General features: G+C 39.1%; 1 protein-coding gene across 7 annotated transcripts in view; it reads left to right on the top strand.

The window, feature by feature from the left end:
* RHOT1 (ras homolog family member T1) overlaps nt 1–20,939 on the top strand; it is a 72,241-nt gene extending 51,302 nt beyond the window's left edge. Inside the window, exons 17-22 of one of the 7 annotated variants that reach the window (XR_002337261.1) lie at nt 1,260–1,379; nt 2,397–2,599; nt 3,654–3,749; nt 5,419–5,541; nt 18,304–18,377; nt 19,840–19,925. Coding sequence is in view for 6 of the 7 variants with exons in the window: in XM_003131742.6 (XP_003131790.5) it covers nt 1,260–1,379; nt 2,397–2,599; nt 3,654–3,749; nt 5,419–5,541; nt 18,234–18,377; nt 19,840–19,957 (804 nt within the window). In the remaining variant the exon portion in view is untranslated. Of the gene's footprint in view, nt 1–1,259; nt 1,380–2,396; nt 2,600–3,653; nt 3,750–5,418; nt 5,542–18,233; nt 18,378–19,839 lie in introns of all 7 variants that reach the window. The other 6 variants (XM_003131742.6, XM_013989958.2, XM_013989959.2 and 3 more) reach the window with 6 other exon arrangements.

Here is a 21,155-nt window from a genome sequence, read left to right as displayed (position 1 = left end):
GTTCATAGCCTTCCATTTTCCCTTTGGCAATAGTTTATTCTGTGTGACAGATGATTACATCAAATTTTATGCATATTTTGCTCTTTATGATAAAAGTTCTTTGTTGTTTTCTCTTAAACCTGTTTATCTCCCATCCTTCTCCTATAAGAATAATTCTACATATTGAGGATTTATTAAATCTTGCTGATTGTTGATTTTCCAGTTTTTATTCTTACAACCATTCTTTGCACATTAGTGTCTTCCATGCCTCTGACCATCCATTCTGTCATAGTGTTGGGAACATACTGAGTCACCTCTGACATTCCACTTCCCTTTTCTTCTCCTCAAAAAGATGCATGATCAGTACTGAATTTTGCTTTTGTTGGATCATTATCATATCATAAACTGATGTTTTAGAGGTTTAATAAGAAACATTGAAAAAGAGTTGAGGAGTTCCCGTCGTGGCACAGTGGTTAATGAATCTGACTAGGAACCATGGGGTTGCGGGTTCGGTCCCTGGCCTTGCTCACTGGGTTAGGGATCTGGCTTTGCCGTGAGCTGTGGTGTAGGTCACAGACGTGGCTTGGATCTGGTGTTGCTGTGGCTCTGGCGTAGGCCAGCGGCAACAGCTCCGATTCATCCCCTAGCCTGGGAACCTCCATATGCTGCGAGAGTGGCCCTAGAAAAGGCAAAAAGACCAAAAAAAAAAAAAAAGAAAAGAACAGAAAGAAAGAAAAAATGAGTTGGCAGTGAAGTAGAACATCCAGTTGGCATCCAGTTCTTGGGTTTGTGTTTTTGATTGGTGGGGAGGAAGGGAGGTGTGGTAGAAAGAAAAAAGACTGGGAAATCATATCTGAGTTTCAGTTCTAGTCTGATAAGCAATTAGATGTGTTATCTGTGGTGGTGAACTTAATCTCTTTAGCCTATTTTCTTTATCTGTGTTTCTATCTTTATATAGATACAGTATCGGCTACATACTATACATACCACACATACTACAGATACTATTATCTAAAGTATGTAGAGAATTGCTTGTAGGGGGCCTGCACTTTAGTCACTCACTAAATACTAGTTTCTGTAGAACCTTAATCACTGTTTTTCATTTGCACAAATCTGAAGCTCCTTGTTTATCTGTAAGTCTTACTTCTAAAAATAGTCTGAAAATTTATGCTTAGCTAGTATTTTTTAATTAGGAAGTCAAGTTAAGCAAGTAATGAAACATCATGACTTTATACATCAGTGTTATGTTAGATTTCTCATTATCTTTTTCTTTTTACAAGTTGCATGATATCTCCGAATCAGAATTTCTAACTGAGGCCGAGATCCTTTGTGATGTTGTGTGCCTGGTATATGATGTCAGTAACCCCAAATCCTTTGAATACTGTGCCAGGATTTTTAAGGTTTGTTGCTCTTTTGGCTGGTAACTAAGTTAACTTTATAGGGAATTTAATGGAATTGTAATGTGGTGTTTTCTAACTAGGGAAATGTAAAAGAATTATTTGTGGAACTTTTTAAAAAATGCGTATATCTGTGTCCTATTCCTAAAGGTTCTGATTTCATTCTGAGGTGGTAGAGTCCCAGATATCTATATTTTTAAAAACTGTTTTTTCCATACATGACTCTGAAGTGCATTCCTGGTTAAGAACCTCTACATTAATGGAAGGTCTTGGCCATTAGGAATGCAAATTGAATATATGTTGCCAGTGATACCAAGAATAAATCCAGAACAAGAGGATAAATTTGAGGCTTGAAAAGTTAACAATTACTTTGAGATTATCAACCAGGGTTGATGCAGGGCCTGGGTCAAACCTGCATCTCCTGGATACTAATCAGGTTCATTACCACTGAGCCACAATGGGAACTCCAGAAGTATTGTGTCTGGAGTTCCCTTCGTGGCTCAGCGGTTAACGAACCGGCTAGGATCCATGAGGATGTAGGTTCTATCCTTGGCTTCGCTCAGTGGGTTAAGGATTTGGCATTGCCGTGAGCCGTAGCGTGGGTCACAGACGTGGCTCAGATCTGGCATGGCTGTGGCTGTGGCATAGACTGGCATAGACTATATCTCTGATTGGACCTCTAGCCTGGGAACCTCCATATGCCACAGGTGTGGCCCTAAAAAGCAAAGCAAAAAAAAAAAAAGTATTGTGTCTCTTTAATTAAAAAAAAATTTTTTTTTTCAAATTGTGGTGAATCTGAAGAGTTGCTACAGGTGTGTATTTTTTATCAGCTTTAGAAAAGTGGCCCTGGTCTTATGCTCCTGACCTGGACCACTGCCAGTCTTTCCCTCTTAGTTCACTTTCTCTTTGAAACAGTTGATTTTTTTGCCTATCCAGAGAAAAGTTTTAGTGCGTGTTTAATGAAGTTTAGTGGGCTTTGAACTTGTCATCAGATTTTGATTTCATTTTTGTATTCTATAGCAACACTTTATGGACAGCAGAATACCTTGCTTAATCGTAGCTGCAAAGTCAGACCTGCATGAAGTTAAACAAGAATATAGTATTTCACCTGCTGATTTCTGCAGGAAACACAAAATGCCTCCACCACAAGCCTTCACTTGCAATACTGCTGATGCACCCAGTAAAGATATCTTTGTCAAACTGACAACAATGGCCATGTACCCGTAAGTACTCGCTCTGCCATCACTTTCCTGCTGCATGGTTCATGGTAACATTGCATGCTGTTTCTAGCCATGAGGGTGGAATCTTTGTCACCTAGAAGTTGTTCAGCAACAGAAAGAGACTTTGTAATGAGAAGGTACAAGTTTGAGTAAATGCGAGTTTGGTTTGGGTACAAGAATGAAATGATATAAATGGTGCTTCTGACAATATCTGAATATTTTCGAGCGGCTGTAACTATCTTAATGGGATAGTACAATAAAACTCAGCCCCTCGCCCACATTAAAATAATAGTTTTACTGCAATAAAATGGGATTGACGTCATGTGCTTTTTGCTTACAAGGTATTTCCATATGAACAAAAAGTTCATTTTTATATTTTTCTGTTGATTAGTTGACCTTGACTGTGTCAAGGATTACTAAAATCTTTTATGAATTTATGTTTAAATTATGGGTATGTTTGAGTTCAGGATATAATGTCTTTTCTAAGTGCTGTAAAAGGTAGTTGTAATTGGAATTCTCTGTATATAAATGTTTTACATTAAGTGTTATGAGCCACAAATTTTATGTACATTTATTGTATATCTCTGCATACATATGCACAAGCACATAACTGTGGTCATCTCCATAGCTTACTAACTGCCTTAAAATTGCATGGTTCTTAATGGCATTCTCCTCAAGTACTGTGTTTGTATAAATTCTGTTTTGTGACAAGATAGTTTTTCAGGCAGTGCGTTTCTCAGGACTTTGTAGTTTATTCCATTTATTATTGTGTTATTCTCTAAATTATTTTTTTTCTTACGGAAACTGCAGTATAAAATAGAATCATACTCAAAAATTGCAATAAACAGAGGTTTTTCAGAACTGTGTTAATTCGTACAGATTTTTCAAATCAGAGTTAACTATTGCTATTCCATTAACTGGTATGTTTTTAAAAAGGCAGCATACCCTTGAAATTTTATTTGTATTGGAAGAGAAGTCATTCCTATTACTATAAGATAAGCAAGACCTTATACGTGTTTTACCTTTGCTTTAAAACTCTCATGTATGTTATCTACAGAGAGGATCATTACAGAGACAGACTCTCCCGAGACACGGGCAACACTGATAGAATAGAGAATTTGAGAAAAGTCTGGGTCTTTCTAAAAACTGCTTTGTAAGTTACTTTTTCTTTATGGCTTCTGTGGGATTTTGTTGACATTTTCTTATAGATGACCAGCTCTCCTTTTCCACCATAATTAGCATTTAGTAATTATCTAGAAACGCACTGCTTGGTCAGGCTTACTGCCTAACTGTATATTATAGTGTCTTTTTTTTTTTTTTTTAACTATGTAAATGCATTCTCTTAATCCTGTAAATAACCTCAACTGTGTTTTTAGCTCTGCATCTTTAAAATTTTACCGCAGTGCGTGTGAGTGTGTGTGTGTGTGTGTATGTGTGTGTATATGATAAATGTACATACACGGACACTTGTTTATATGGTTAATCCGAAACGACTTCTCATGAAGCATCTCCCTGTTGCTAAGCATACTTTGCATCCCTCCCTTCCGGTGGGTGGAGCCTGTGTATGTTGGAGAGTCCGTTTATAAAATAACAGATGGATTCCAGTATGACAGCTGGCAGTGACTTAGTAGCAGTGATATGTTCATCGTCACGAGTCAAGTTTTAAAAAGGAATGTCTTGATCCTATAAGAGTCTTTTAAAAAATTAATTCTTATTTTTCTTCACGTTGGGAACTAGGCATTATTGGGATGCTGCCAATCTCCACAACCATGCCACCGTGTGCTGTGGTCTCCTCAGATCTCACAAGCTAAGCCAAGTCAGATTGGGCCAGTCCTTTGACTGAGAAGCCTCTAAAAAATGTTCAGGTGTTGCAGGAGGTGATGGCATTGATTCATCAGGTGGCGCCCTTCTGAGTGGGATCTGCGCCAGTGCCTCTTCAGGGGGGTGTGATGGTTTTGTATGTCTGAGTGGCCCTGACCACTGAGCAGTCATTAGAGACCCCCTACTTTGGTGGTTAAATGGAGGTGAAATCGGTTGCCACACGTGCCTGTACCAACCAGTGCAACTCTGCTCAACCAGAAAGGAGTCAGAAAGCCTCCCTAAATTTCGTATTTAACATCAATTGGATCCATTGTTGACTTTTACATCCTTACCCAGAGTTTCATATTCTCATACGTAGCTGCTGTGTTTTGGTAGCTGACGAAATTAACCTCTATTTTGGGTTCATGAGAAATTTATGAAGCACTTTGATTTCTTTTGGGAACCATGGTGCTTGATGAATTTAAAGACGATGCTGTTCATATCTCCTCAGGGTCGAATAGACTTGTCTATTGACTCTTCTGTATATTCGTCACTCTTCTCCTTCCTGGTTTTCAGGCATGTGTATGTTTGCTGAGGGACAAGTAGGAGGAGGGGATGGGTATTTAAATGCTAGCCGACTTTGACCTTCTGGTGGGCGCTGTGGCTTACTCAGTTTTTCTCTTATTAATTTAGATGAGGGTGCCATCTATTGCTGTGCATATTTATTCCACTAAAACTTTTGTGATAAAAATTCCATCCCCCCTTCAAGAAAGCAAAAATGTTAGCTAATTTTCCCTAGATTTTCTATGGGGAGGGAGGAGGGAGCTATTGCCATTTATTATATTTTTGGTAAATGTGGAATTGGAATTTTGCACAACTTTAGCATGCCCCACACTGTCCTTTTTTTTTTTTTTTTAGTGTTGCTTATGCCTAAATCTTTTTTTTTTTAAGTTGGCACACTCTCACCTGTGCCATATTTATAAGTAAGAACTCAACTCCTGTCCTTCTGTGTGTTTTCGCAGCCATGCCCGGTTACGCTGTATGTGCACCTGCAACAGGTGTACATTTTGCATCTGTCAGAACTTCCTCAACTCAGACTTGCTGCAATCTGTAAAGAACAAAATCTTCTCTGCAGTTCTTAACAGGTTCTTAACTTTATTTACTGGGTACCAGGCATTCTGTTAAAATACAAAAGAAAAAAGTGGATAACTATTTATCATACTCACTACAAAGACAGCAGGCCGACTGATGCCCAACTAACTTCCACTAAAATTCTCACTGTGGTGACCATGTTTAGTTCTGGAATAATCCTTAATGTTTAAGAATTAATAGGTGTATTTAGGGGACTATCAAATAAGATTTTGGCTTTTTTTCATTAAGGAAGTATTTTTTATATTAGAGGATAATACATGTAGGGAAAAAAATCTCTTGACTCCGAGATATTGGAATTGATTAGGACTTTAGTAGGGAAAAGACACATTGATCCCAAATGTTACACTTTACTCAGCTTGCATTAGAGTACAACTTATTAAAACCATGCTGGTGTGTGGAGTTCCCACTGTGACACAGTGGGTCAAGAATCTCACTTCTGCTGCTCAGGTTGCTACGGAGAAGCGGGTTTGATCCCTGGCCCAATGCAGTGGGTTAGAAGGATCTGGCATTGCTGCAGCTCTGGCTTCAAGTCATTCCCTGGCCTGGGAACTTCCATGTGCCCCGCATGCGGCCATTACAAAAACAAAACCAAAGCATGCTGATGTGAAAAGTCAGCTCGAGTTTGAAAAACTTCTCTACTATTGAAATTATTTATAATCTGTTACTTTTAAGTACCTGGAACATTTATGTGAAATGAAGATAGTAACCAACTTTAAGTATTTAGAGAAATATGGAAAAGGAAAAAAGATCTACAGTACTAGCTTTTAATGTCTTTGGAATTGTGCTCAAAACATAAAGTGTTCCTAGAAAGTAACACGCTTTTTAAAAAAGAGTAACAGCCTCAAAAAAAAAAAAAATAGGTATATACATTCACTTAGCAATAAACTTGGAAGGTTATGTTCTTATTCTGGTCATGCTACCTTTGTTCAAATTGATTTTACGTTTTGTGAACACTTAAGAGCCCTGTGTAATATTAATTTGTATCTAATGTCACATTTTTAAGTGTCTCAGGGTAAATTAGGTTTTTGAAATCATTCAGATGTCATTGGGAGCAGGGCTTGATTAAGACAGATGATCGTGCTAAGTAGATTTTGGTTGGAAATGGATTGGCTGTTTGGGTTATTACTGTTGGGCTCTCACTGAAGACTGTACCAAATGAGGATGGTTTGTGTCCACCAGCAGCAGAGTGGACGTGGCTGTGAAACAGTGAGGCTCTGTCTTAGGAGTCAGAACCTGACTTTAAAGCTGCCCTACCCGGAAAGAGTTTCACTGATGTTTTGAGCCCTAGCAGCTCTGGAATAAGAATGCAGCCCTCTCGGGTGATTGCTTTGAAGGGTTCACCACGCTCCTTTGGTGGTGGAGGTCTGCCTCCGTCTTTTGACTGGCACCTCACAGTCACACAGACAGATGTCTCTCACGGTGACTGTCTGAGAAAACGCAAGGCTAGTTCAAACCAAACAAGACGCAGGAGCTCCGGCGTCGGAAGTAGTAGAGCTGGAAGAGACCGTGGAGTTCCGCTGGCCCGACCTCCCAGGAGAGTGGCTTCCTGCGAGCCTTCCTGAGAGAGTACCATGTATCTGCTGATGGCTTTCCCCGCTGGAGGGGGGGTTTGCTTTTTATTCATTTATTTATTTATTTGGACTAAAATGATTTCCCTATAACTTTCTCTCCTTTAGTTTTAGTTCTGCCCTTAAAACAACGTACGACCATTCTCCTCCCTCTTCCACCTAGCAATCCTTCAGATTTGAAGACGGCCAGCATGTCTCCCCTAATTTTCTCTCCTCCAGGTAGAACATCCCCATTTCTTTCCGTCTTAAGTTAGGTGGTTCAGTATCATCCCTGGTTTTTCTCATCTGAAAGCCCCTTAGATTGTTGGGGGTATCTCTTAAAAAGTGCCATTGAGCATGGCACACAGTCCTCCAGGTGTGATCTGACTCGTCCCTCCCAGTGGGCAGTCACGGTCCACAGTTAGAACAGCCCCTGCCTAGTGCATGAGTTACCTTTTTAGCAGCCCCAGCCCACTGCCGATGTCTATTAACCTTGGGGTTAATTGAAATCAGATTTTTTTCCTATGAGGTACTGTTAAGGGAGTGTCCCCTCCTCTCTAATTGTGTATCTGGCATTTTTAGTTGGCTCTTCGAATGAACCTAAATGCAGATGCATATAAATCTCTATTAAATTTCATATGCTTTTTGATCCATTTGTTCTAGCCCAGTCATTTCAAACATTATTTCTGTCATTTGTCCCATTATATCTCTCTCTCAGCATTGCATTATTTGCAAATTTGGTAGCTGTGTCTTCCTTATCTTTCAAGTTATTGATAAAAAATGATGTTGAATACGCAGAGATCGGAGAGCGAGCGTGCTCCAGCAAGCAGGCAGGCAAGCCCTTTAGTGCTCTACTAGAGAACTCTTTTCCCAGTGACACAGGTTCAGAATTCTTGGGTAAAGATTATTCTGTCAATTAAAAGTATTTTATTATCCAGCCTACATTTATCTTGAAGAGATTTCACAGAGGGCTCTTTTGAAATCAGTGTAATTTCTACCACATCCCTCTGATCTACCAATTTTGTAATTGCATCTAAATAGAAGGTGACATCTCTTTGGTGTCTTATTCTTGGTGAATTCACCTTGGTCCCTAGTAATTGGTGATTACAAACCATCTGTTTTATTCTAGAAGCTCTTGATTTTCTATAATTGCAAATTGATTCTTTGCATCTTTAGCGACAGTTTTGGTTTTAGGTTGGTTTAGTCACTTCCCAGTGAAAATAGGTTGGATGTGCATTAACGGATGAGATTTCTCATAGTAAATTACTCTGTACAGAGATCCTCGAAGAGAAACCAGTACATTTTCTCATATCTATTTATAAACCCAAAGTAATTTAATGGTAATATCAGCATATATCACTGACATCTGGTAATCAAGAATGGAAACCATGAAAAAAGATGAGGAAAACTAGTGTACCTTTCAAAGAACTCCTTCCTGTTGCTTGGTAGTATTTTAATTATTTTATAGAGGTAAAAAGAAGTGGGAATTTAGGAGTTCTGTATTGAAGTTTCTTCTAATTTATAAAAGGATTGCAGGTGAGGTAGGTGAGGATGGAGGCCGAAAACTTAAGTACCTGTAGGATCTGGATGGATAATATAAGTGAATGAAAATGGGCAAGGAGAAGAAATGAGAGAGGTGGGGACTACAGCAGGTCCTGTCTAAACGAGGCAGCCACTAGGAGTTCCCGTTATGGCTCAGCAGATTAAGAACCTGACATTAAGTGTCCATGAGGATTCGGGTTCAGTCCCTGCCCTTGCTCACTGGGTTAAGGATCCGGTGTTGCCCCAGGCTGCGGTATAGGTCACAGATTCGGCTTAGATCTGGTGTTGCTGTGGCTGTGATGTAGGCCACCAACTGAGGCTCCAATATGATGTTTAGCCTGGGAACTTCATATGTCACAGGTGTGGCCCTAAAAAATAAAATCTAAAAATTCATAAATTGGAAAAAAAGAAGCAGCAACAGACACCACTCAGTTCTGGTCATTGGTTGCTGTCTAAGCCTAGTGTTGCCAGAGCTTCTGACTTTCTGAAATACTAGAAATCAGGATTTTTTTGTGAAATTTCCTAATATTTAAATAATGGCAATTACGTTTAAAATTTTAAGGTACTAATCAGATCAGAGAAAGCATGTTTATAAGCTACCGGTTTGCAATTTCAGTCTTAAGATGTAGCCTAGAGTTGTGAAAATGAGGCCAAAAAAAAGTACACCTAAGGATTAAAAATGTCTCTTAGAAACCCCCCCACATATACTTTTACTCCTTTCTCTTTCAAAATGCAAGAAGGGGATGGGGTGAGAACCTTTGGTGATTGGTTACTGTTGGTTTGCTGGGCTAGGTATATCTTCATGTTACATAAACAGAAAAAGGATTTATTAATTGAGTAGAAGTCATTGAAGAATTTCTTTTCTTTTTTTTTTTTTTGCCATTTCTTGGGCCGCTTCCATGGCATATGGAGGTTCCCAGGCTAGGGGTCTAATCGGAGCTGTAGCTGCCAGCCTACGCCAGAGCCACAGCAACGCAGGATCCGAGCTGAGTCTGCAATCTACACCACAGCTCACAGCAACGCCGGATCGTTAACCCACTGAGCAAGGGCAGGGATCGAACCCTCAACTTCATGGTTCCTAGTCGGATTTGTTAACCACTGCGCCACGATGGGAACTCCTCATTGAAGAATTTCTGACTGAAATTCAACAAGGAGGATTCTCACTCAACAAGAAGTCTTAAGTCTTTGGTTTTAGAAATCTGCCCTGCCTAGTGTTTTAGAAGCATAAATGGGCAGTTTTAAATTTGTTACATAAGCAAAAAGTTTGTTAAATGTCTGCAAAGACAGTTAATAAATACGGGTACATATATGTTGACCTCAAATTAGTACAGTGTTCTCGTGTGCTTGTAAAACTTTCGCTCACCAAGGTAGAAGTTTCTTCTGGAGGTAATACCTGTTGGGGCCACATTCTCACTTTTTATCATCCTCCCACCACTTTGCTTTATTCATTCAGATCCTGAAGTTTTAGATAGGATCCTGCTGTGGGCTGAGCCAGACTGTCAGGATGAAGATTGAGAACTTGTATTTACATACCTTTCTAAGTATTATGTTAAAAAATTTTTTTTAAACTTTGGTTATATTTTCAGTGGCCTTAGGGCCTTATGCTAACAAATTAAGTGCTCTAAACTGATCATAAGAGAATCTATGCCAAATTAATTAATTCTTACACAGTTTCAATAGTTCCAACATTTCTGATTGTCCATTTTTTCTCCTAGTTGCCTGTCTTTGACCAGAAAAGATTGTCTTTTTGTTTTTTAGTTTATTTACTGACACAATGTTTTTAAATTTTTTTTTCTTTTTTTTTTTTTTGTCTTTCTAGGGCCACACCCTCGGCTTATGGAGGTTCCCAGGCTAGGGGTCTACTCGGAGCTGTAGCCACCGGCCTATGCCACAGCCACAGCAATGCGGGATCTGAGCCGCATCTGCGACCTACACCACAGCTCATCGCAACACCAGATCCTTAACCCACTGAGCGAGGCCAGGGATCGAACCCAAAACCTCATGGTTCCTAGTCAGATTCGTTAACCACTGAGCCATGACGGGAACTCCCTGACATTATATACTTTAAGTAGAGAGAAGTAATAAAACTTTTTTCTTTCCAGTTTAATTGATTGCATATTGATTTCAACATGTGAGAAAGGTGATCACCTGCATATCTGACATGTGACTCTGTTCCTTGGTAATTAAGGTCTCAGCATTTAGATCTGGATAGATTTATGTTTTTCTTTAGAAGAATTTATGAATAGCTGGAGTTATTGGAATTGAAAATACATTTGGAGGATGACTAACGTGCGGCCAGATGATTTTAGTCTTTGGCAGTGCTTTCATTTCACATAGTGTAAATCGTGGTATTGGAGAAAAACACCCGTTGATTATGCTTTAATTATAAATACCTCTTAAATCCGAAGGTGTTAAAATGACTGTGTAAGAGTGAGCTTGATTGTTGGTTTGAACTACCCAGAATTTTAGTTTATTGAGTTTTTGTGATTCTGACTGGAGACTGTCTGCTGCGTGCGAGGATGTGACTGTACTGTCGTGTGCTGAGAACTTTCGTTTGTCCCTTCCTTCAGGTGTTTGTTTTCATTTGTCTGGGCTGCTTAGTAATTTCCTTAATTTCTCTTGATCCCTTTCCCAGCTGGTTTTCAGTGTATAATCTTCCCACTTCTTCCCACCTGTAATTTAATCTTTTTTTTTGTTTGTTTACAATTTATTGTTTTGGTGTAGTTGTCTTTGATGAATATTTTGATGTTAGAATTTCTGTCACCGCATTTTAGTATTTGCATTAGTCATGTAAATTATTCGTTCATGTTACTTCTTAAGTTTGTTAACAGCATTTTACTTTAGCAACAAAGTGTGTAGTTCATGCTGAGTATTTACAGAGACCCAAAGGTATGACAGTCATCATACCCATTGTAGGGTGGTTTTGTGTGTATGTGTGTGTGTGTGTCTTTTTAGGGCCGCTCCTACAGCCTATGGAAGTTCCTGTGTGTGTGTGTGTGTGTGTGTGTGTGTGTGTGTGTGTCCTTTTAGGGCTGCTCCTGCAGCCTATGGAAGTTCCTGGGCTAGGGGTCTAATTGGAGCTGCAGCTGGATCCTATGCTGCAGCTTGTAGCAACACTGGATCCTTAACTTGCTGAACGAGGCCAGAGATCAAACCCACATCCTCATGGGTGCTAGTTGGGTTCTTAACCCTCTGAGCCACAACAGGAACTCCATTGTAGGGTTTTTATTTGGCTGTGTCTGCGACATACAGAAGTTTCTAGGCCAAGAATTGAACCTGTGCCACAGCAGCAACCAGTGCTATTGCAGTGACAATGCTGGATCCTTAACCAGCTGATCCGCAAGGGAACTCCCATTGTGGTTTTTAATCCTGTTTTATTTTTTGCTTTTTAGCGCCACTCCTGCAGCATATGGAGGTTCCCAGGCTAGGAGTCCAATTGGAGCTGCAGCTGCCAGCCTATGCCACAGCCCCAGTAATTTGAGATCCGAGCCGCATCTGTGACTTACAACCACAGCTCATGGCAATGCTAGATCCTTAACCCACTGAGCGAGGCCAGGGATTGAACCCGCAACCTCATGGTTCCTGGTCAGATTCGTTTCCAGTGTGCCATGTCAGGAACTCCTTAATACTGCTTTTAAATGTATTTTTACTCTATTTTATTTATTTATTTATTTATTTATTTAGTCTTTTTAGGGCTGCACCTGTGGCATATGAAGGTTCCCAGGTTAGGGGTCTAATTGGAGCTACAGCTGCTGGTCTACACCACAGCCACAGCAATGCCACGTCTGCAACCTACACCACAGCTCTGCAACCTACACCACAGCTCACGGCAACACTGGATCCTCAACCCACTGAGTGAGGTCAGGGATTGAACCCTCAACCTTATAGTTCCTAGTCGTTTCCACTGTGCTACGATGGGAACTCTGTGTTTTTAAATGTATTTTTAAAAATTTGGATGTATGAGACATTTTCATTCATTCATTAATGACTGACTTCATTTGCCCATATTACTTCAATAATCACCCAAGTTTCTCCTTTACATAGTTTAAAATCTTGTTCCTTAATATAGGAGCCCTTTTTTGAAGAAAGAATTTTACTGTTATCACACCAAAATGAAATGCCTTTTCACAGGATTGCCGCATGAAGTAGTGATAGGTTTCCAAGAAATTGGAATGTTATAGAGAGTCTGCTGGGAATGTAAGAGTTCTTAGGATATTATGTTATAGTAAAATATTTTAGGGAAGTCTGTCTTTTTTTTTTTTTTTTTTTTTTTTTTTTTTTTTTTTTGCTTTTTTAGGGCCACAAGTGCAGCATATGGAAGGAAGTGCCCAGCCTAGGGGTCACATCAGAGCTCAAGCTGCCGGCCTCAGCCACAGCAGCTTGGGATCTGAGCCGCGTCTGTGACCTACGCCACAGCTCACAGCAACGCCAGCTCCTTAACCCGCTGATCGAGGTCAGGGATCAGACCTGCATCCTCAGGCATACTAGTCGGGTTCGTTTCTGCTGTGCCACAATGGGAACTCCATGTCCTGCTTTTTAATTTCATATGAAACTTCTCTGTTCATATGAAAGGTCTTTTCATGGCTTTTCTTTGAATTTGGATGCATATACATAGTCATACGTTTAAAATTATATGAGAGCTTGTGTTATAAGCAGCAGCAGCTTACTTGATGAGAATCTGTAAGTTAAATTTTTTTGCCATTTGGTTAATATATTAAGGGATAAACAGGATGAAGTTTGCCTGTTCTGACCTTTACGTATCAGTATTTAACATGTAGACATTCTGTGTTTCCCGTGTATCTGCAGTCATCTATAAAGTTTTATTCTTCTGATGCTTGGCCAAGCATTTCTTGACATTGATGCACACCTGTGTCCTTTTCCTAAGTGTGTTACTATTTAGGCATGCTCAGTTAACAGCTTTCTTACGCTTTGTATTTGCAATTCATCTCTGTAGGACACTACATGTTGATTTCTTAACCTACTTGGAGGAATATCTAATTAAAATCTTTCAGGCTTGCTCGTTCAATGAGGAAAATTGTTGTTAACATTATGATTAGCAGCAATGACATTATTACTAGAAATAAATATTAAATAATACTTCACCAGGTAGAAACATTGAGAGGAATAAAAGCAAAGAGATCCAGAAGACTTTTCTTTAAAAAAAAGTTTAAAAACAGAAAACTTCCCTGTAGTTTTGGTGACCTTAGTACAGTTCTCCACTTGAGCTATGTAGCTGCAAATAGGAGAAAGCTGTGTCTTCTATCTAGAAGCCCTAGGAACTGTGGGTTGCATGCATTACAGTTACATAGACCATTTCAAAGGATTAACTTAGCTGTGTGGAAGGGATTATAAAGCTGGAAGTCCATTCATGTTAGTGCATTGGTACCCCTCTGAATTGTGTTTGGGCAAGACAAAATGGTGAGATGAGAAGAATGGAAAATAGGCAGTTCAGTTGACATCTGAGAAGTTGTGGGGGGGGGCTGGGCACGGTGACCGGGTGGAACTGCTCTCCCCATAGCCCCCCAGCTTCACTGCTTTTGAGCATGTTCTGTGCTTTTCTTTCCTCTGCATGACAGTTTGCAGACTAGACCTTTCCGATTCTCCCCCTTCCCCAAATTCTAATTTTTGCAGACATTTGGGTCTCTGCCACACAGGCATAACCTCATTTTGTTGTGCTTCGCTTTATGGTGCTTCAAAGACATTGCGGTTTTTACAAATTGAAGGTTTGAGCTAACTGCCTTTTCAGATGATGGTTAGCATTTTTTTTAGCAGTATATATAGTATTTTCAAATTGCGGTGTGTGTTTTCTTAGACATAACGCCATCACACACTTAATAGACTACAGTGTAGTATAAACATAATTTTTCTATGTGCTGGAAAACCAAAAAATTCCTGTGACTCACTTTATTATGGTGTTCTGGAACTGAACCCATAATACCACTGAGGTATGCCTATATAGTTTTTATACCCCATATATAAAGTCTTGTGGCACATTATAAAGAATAATATTAAAAATGGCTCTTTGGAAATGGCCAGAATGGGCTTAAGTCTATTGAGGCCTTTAGAATTTGATTACTCTAGGTTTCTAAATATTATAGTTGATAACATTTCTTTTATTATTGGTTAAATACACCGAAACAATAAAGATTTTAGTTCATGTTCTTATATTTACCATAAATTGCAGGGTTAAAACATCTTGTATGCCTTACTTCAGGGCTTCTCTGCCAAGGTACATAGGAATTTTTATCACTCTGTTATAGACCATAAGTGACCTTCACACAGACAGTTTTTATTTTTAAAATTTATTTACTCTTTTTTTTTTTTTTTTTTTTTTTTTAGGGCTGCAGGCGTGACATATGGAAGTTACCAGGTGAGGGGTTGAATTGGAGCTGCACCTGCTGGCCTACACCACAGCCACAGCAACGCCCTATCCGAGCCATGTCTGTGACCTACACTGCAGCTCGAGGCAACACCAGATCCTTAACGCACTGAGCGAGGCCCAGGATCAAACCTGCGTCCTCAGGGATACTCGTCATGGTTGTCTCCACTGAGCCACAATAGGAACTCCCAGACAATTTTTAATTTAGCTCTTTATTACCTGAATTTTGAAAATATTCCTTCTTTCTGCCTTTTTAAGTAGCCTTAATAATACACAAGTCCAAACATGTTGGTTAGCTCCCACACCCTTGTCAAGAACCACTTGTCATTTGGTTGACATATGGACCCTCAGCACTTTCAAGACAAAGCCAGCACTACATACACAGGAGTTTTCTACCTAAGAACTCAACAAGCCTCACCTAGTGATTAAGTTTATATTTCAGCATTTAGTCATTATTTATTTTTTATTTTCTTTCTTTCTTTTTTTTTTTTTTTTTTTGTCTTTTGTCTTTTTAGGGCCATACCCATGGCATATGGAGGTTCCCAGGCTAGGGGTCTAATCAGAGCTGTAGCTGCTGGCCTACGCCACAGCAACGCGGGATCTGAGCCACATCTGCGATCTACACCACAGCTCGTGGCAATGCTGGTCATTATTTCTAAAAAGAGATACTGGAGTTCCTTCACGGCTCAGCAGGTTAAGGATCTCTCTCTGTTAATGCTGTGACTCTGGTTACAGCTGCAGTGTGGGTTCAGCTCCTGGCCTGAGAACTTCTGTATCCTGCAGGTGCAGCCAAAAAAGAGAGAGAGAGAGAGAGTGAGGAGGAGAGAGAAAGGAAGAGAGATACTGCTGAACCTAAGTTTTATTCCCCATACAGTAGGGAAATTTGATTTTAATATATCCATAGATTAGGAAAAAAACCTGTATCTATACACACTGCCCCCATTATACACACATTTTTAACCCTGTACTATTCTTTTGGGGGAAATCTATTTTCAGGAAACTGTTTTAAATATAGAGAAAAATCTTACATAGTAAACTAGTCATCACTTTAGTTACAGTCACCATTAAATGGAGTTAGCCACCAATAGAAGAATTTAATATACTAATGCATCTATTTAAAATGATGTTTCTGGACGTTCCCATTGTGGCTCAGTGGGTTACATACTCAACTAGTATCCATGAGGATTCAGGTTTGATCCCAGGCCTCGCGCAGTGGGTTAAGGATCCAGCATTGCCATGAGCTGTCCTCTAGGTTGCAGATGCAGCTCCAATCTGGCGTTGCTGTGGCTGTGGTGTAGGCTGTGCACTGCAACTCCAATTCGGCCCCTAGCCTGGGAAGTTCCATATGCCACAGATGCAGCCCTGAAAAGCAAAAAATAAAATAAAATGATGTTTCCATTATTTATGGAAAAGTCCTTATATAATATTTATTTTTATTTTTTACTTTTTTGGCTTTTCAAGGGCCACACCTGCAGCATATGGAGCTTCCCAGGCTAGGGGTCTAATCAGAGCTGTAGTCACCGGCCTATGCCAGAGCCACAGCAACTCGAGATCTGAACTGCATCTGCGACCTACACCACAGCTCGTGGCAACGCCGGATCCTTAACCCACTGAGCGAGGCCAGGGATTGAACCCACAGCCTCATGGTTCCTAGTTGGATTGGTTAACCACTGAGCCACGACGGGAACTCCCTTATATAATATTTCAAAGGATATAAAATTATAAATTTATAAATTATATAAATTGTGTTTGCAGCTATGTAGCAAATACATAGAAACACTCTAAAAGGAAATAACCCAAATTTTAATTATTTGCCTTAAGTGACTCTAAATAATTTTTCCCTCACTACTTTTATTTTCCACATATAATATGCTTGTATTACTTTAATAGTCAAAAAAAAACTTAAGAAAAAAGTATGCAATAAGATATTATAATTTATTCTAAGATATTTTATGTGAGTCATTTGGAAAGAATTATACTTTTGAATTGGGAAGAATTACTTTTGCTTGAGTTTAGACATTAACTAGGAAGCAGCTTTATGAAACTGTTACTCTGCTTCTGCTTGAGACCTGAAATGACAAGCATGGTTCATTTCTTAATACTTATGGAGTTTAAATAAGATGAAACTATTCTCCGTCGAGGTGTCAGGCAAGCAGTAACAAATGCGGCATCCATAATAAATGTGTTCTTTTTTATAAATAGAGCCTGGTAGTGTAGCTTTTAAATGCATATGGTAAAGGCATAAAAGAATTCTCTAAGTAGCTTTCTGTCTAAAAGTAGTTTTCCATGTCTAAAAGCACCTTAAACAACTACTATAACATTGATGCAGTTATTAAAATATATTTTATGAGTTATTGGTTGCCTTGAGTTTTAACTAGCTATATTGTGAACATGTACCTATATTATTTCTCATCTATAAATATGAACCACGGTTTTGCCTATTAAAGGCTATACTGTAGCTGGGGGAAAGTAATAATTACTGTCTTGAAATGCAAAAGCAAAGTACGCAATGCAGTCAGGCGGAATATGTTATTTCATGAGTGATAATAGTTCTCAAAATACAACAAAGGGAGCTGTGTGAAACAGATTCCATACTTGAAGAATATTTATGAGAAATCATTCTGACTGATTGTAATATCATTATCCTAATCCCCTTTTCTCTAAATTAAAAAATAAGTTTAAAAAAAAAATCTGCATCAGTGAAGATGCATGAAAAATCACAGACCAAAGCTGAAGCTTCTGTTCTCAGTTTAAGTTCTCTACGTCTCTTCTGACTTGGAGTTGTAAACTTTGAAATAATCTGAAATGAGAAGCATCTCTAAACTTCATAACTAATAGTTGTTATCCTCATTTTGGGTCGTGTTTACAGTCATCACAGATTGTTGGGTACGGAGTCTTGGTTTCAAGGGCTTCACTTAGTGTTTCAGGTATACCAAGACCAGCCTCTGGGGAATGTGAAGAGAATGTGTATAGCAGCTTTGGTTCCCTTGCCTTGTTTATGAGTGTTTTAAAAGAGTATATGTAGAGAGAATTTTTTTTTAAGTTTTGGTGATTTTCTATAGAATACATTTATTTTAAATATAGAAAGCATGAGATGCATCATAGAGGGTGGCAACTCAATTTGTGTGCAGGATGTTTAATTGAGAGAGATTATTTTCAGTCCTCTTCTTCTGTGAGCTGTGCTGTGAACTGCCAACTGTGTGCATGTGTATAAAAGGTTAAGAGCCCGGGTAGCTGAGTGGGGTGCCACGCTGTTAGCAGACGACGAAGGCAGTATTACTCACCAGGTGCACGCCGTCCACTCTGTAGAAGATTCCATCTTCATGGAGTCATCTCATGGTCCACTTTTTCTTGAAGCCAGGTAACATTTCCCACAAATCAGTGGGTTGGCCTTGTTGGAGTTTTTCCAGCTGGAAAAACTAAACACTGAAGTATTTTCTTCCCTAACTTTTTTTTTTTTTAATGAAGCATTGCCTGTTGGAAGAACTAACTTGCAAGGTGGAATGGACTTCTGTTATCACTTTGCTTTGTAAAATAATAATTTTGTAGAGAGTGAATTTTTTTTTTTTTTTTTTTTTTTGGTAGAAACTGGGGAGGGTAAGAGGTTGGAGTGCGATGTGTTGTTTTACTCAGGAGAGAAGCATGGAGCACTCTGCTTGTACTGTGGACGTGTTTTTTAGGGATGTACGAATTGCATTTTGTGACACCTAATCTGGTTGTTGACGCTTTGACTATTGCTGAGGCAGTGTAGTTTTGTGCAGCTTATATTCTTGGCCCTTAACTCTTCTGCATATGTCAGTGTCTCGGTCTTTTAATGATGTCTGACTCTTGCTTCAAATCCTTTTTGTTTAATGTAGTTGTAAAATAACCTGAACGAGGCAGTCTCTCTAAGCTCTTAATTCTGTAAGTTTTCTGCATCCCCTCAATCGTATTCACTTAACTAAAACTTGAGTGGCGCTTGAATAAAACGTTCCACCCTTTGCTCTGAAGCTTTGTCCTCTTCCTGGTAAGCTGTCATACTTGAGACCCTTGAGGGTGCTTAGCAGTGTCATTAACTGAGCATGCTCACAAACTCAGTTTGTGGTACAGGCTGTCCCTGACCTTGTCATGCATAATATGGCTTCTTTTATGTCACTGACCTTTCAGTCCATCACGTTACATGATGTCCTTTAGTTGGTACCATTGTCACTGCCTGTCTGACTAATACCAGGGTTTGGTGTGTTTGTTTGTTTCTTCCTTTTTCTTTAATCAGCAGTAACCAAATTAATGCAAAGTGGTAAACCTTCCCCCTTCCCCTCTGGGGTTTTTTTGGTAAATTTTTATGGGGCTCATCGTTGCCAAAGTTGATTTTAAGCATTGCTCTTAGAAAAGTATTGTCACTTGTCACTTAACTGCTTACAAGATAGCTTTTGGTTCCTGGGAACAGGAGATGGCACATTAAGTTCCATGAAATTGAGTCTCAAAATTGTGAGTCTCAGTCTTAGCTCTCATTTTAAAGGGCCCTGGTGATATTAAAAAGTGACAGGCTGATTTGTCTAAGTTTTCCATTTCCCATGTGCAGAAAGAATTTTAGATACTGTTTACTCCCAAGTAGCAACCAGTTGTAAAGACACTTGTCTTTACTAATGTCTACAGTGTGTCTTCAGATAATGGTTATCTAAGCAACGTACCCGTGGTTTTCTTGGTAAATGTTTTTGTGACCATAACTGTACGCAATTAGCCTGACAAGTGTGCTAATACTTCCCTAAAAGTAGACTGTTCGTGTAACTGGTTTCTTTCATACTAATCATGTTTTAAACATTAATTATATTTTTTGACTACAGGCACGTGACACAAGCTGACCTCAAGAGCTCCACGTTTTGGCTTCGAGCAAGTTTTGGTGCTACTGTTTTTGCAGTTTTGGGCTTTGCTATGTACAAAGCATTGTTGAAACAGCGATGATTAAAAAAATAATAATAATACTGGCCCTACCAAAAACAAATACTTTTATGTACATTCTGAATGCTTTAAATTCCGCTAGAAATATTGAGATATTTATACATGCAGAATTCCTTTATTAATATTTGTAATTCATGCATAAGAGTATTTTAATGATAGTTATAACTGCAGTATTGACTAGCTTATGGGAGGAAACCGCTTAACAGCCAAACTAAAATGGCTAAGTTTCAAAGGCCAAAAGGGAATATTTTGTAAATAATGTACATATTCAGGCAGGATACGGGCTCCCAAACTGAGTTCTAGAAATTATGTTTCTAGGCGTTTCTACATGGTATTATTAGTGCTCAGTTAGCTCACTCTCCTAGGTTTAGGTCCGCTCAGAGATCGTATTTACTCACTGATCACTTATTTATTTCGCACTTACTCAGAATGATCTTTGGGTACTTTAAGTACACGAGGCACAATTTGCCATTTTCTCTCCGTTTTTAAAAACATAACGTTCTTTCAGTCCTGTTCCTTGGGGTAGGCCAGCCTTGAAGCCACCGTGCAGTCTGGAGACCTGTACAGCTGAGTGTGAGGCTCTCCTTTAAGGAAGGCGTAAAAGCTGCAGGCTCTCAGCACAGGCGTCACCGGTGTGATTACGTTGCTTCCTTTGTTAGTATGTTGAATTTTGTAGCCCTTTCAATCAAATGAGGAAAAAGATTTGTATATTATCAATGTTTTTAGTTTAAATAAACAGTCACCATTGCTACTACTGAATTTCCTCCCAAAGTGTAAATCATTCTATAATGGCTGTGTCTCTTCTAGTGTGTGACAGTAGCTGCATGTGTCATGAAGTGTTCCGTATCTGGCTAGGATAACCTAGAAGCAGCACTTTTTTAAATGGTGAAATAAATCTAATGACTATAAACTCTCATGATAAACCTATTTTTTTCCATCATTGACCTTTTCAAGTATTTAAATAAATAACTGCTGTGTACTGTGATCTTGAGTTCTTTTGTCTTATAAAAAGTAAATATTTCTGTGCCGACGTGAATGAAATCTTCTGGTTTCTGTCTTAGCTTGAAAACTATTTTACATACAAAAAGATAATCGGAGACACGTGTGATTTGTACATATAAGAGGAAATCTATTTTGGAGTTGCGGGGAAATCTATTCTTAGAAAAGGGCGATCGTTTTCTCCTACACACACCTAAGTGAT

The sequence above is a fragment of the Sus scrofa genome, chromosome 12, assembly GCF_000003025.6.
Source record: "Sus scrofa isolate TJ Tabasco breed Duroc chromosome 12, Sscrofa11.1, whole genome shotgun sequence".
Taxonomy (NCBI): domain Eukaryota; kingdom Metazoa; phylum Chordata; class Mammalia; order Artiodactyla; family Suidae; genus Sus; species Sus scrofa.
The sequence above is the reverse complement of the archived record's forward strand: the minus strand, read 5'-3'. Positions and strand labels throughout refer to the sequence as shown.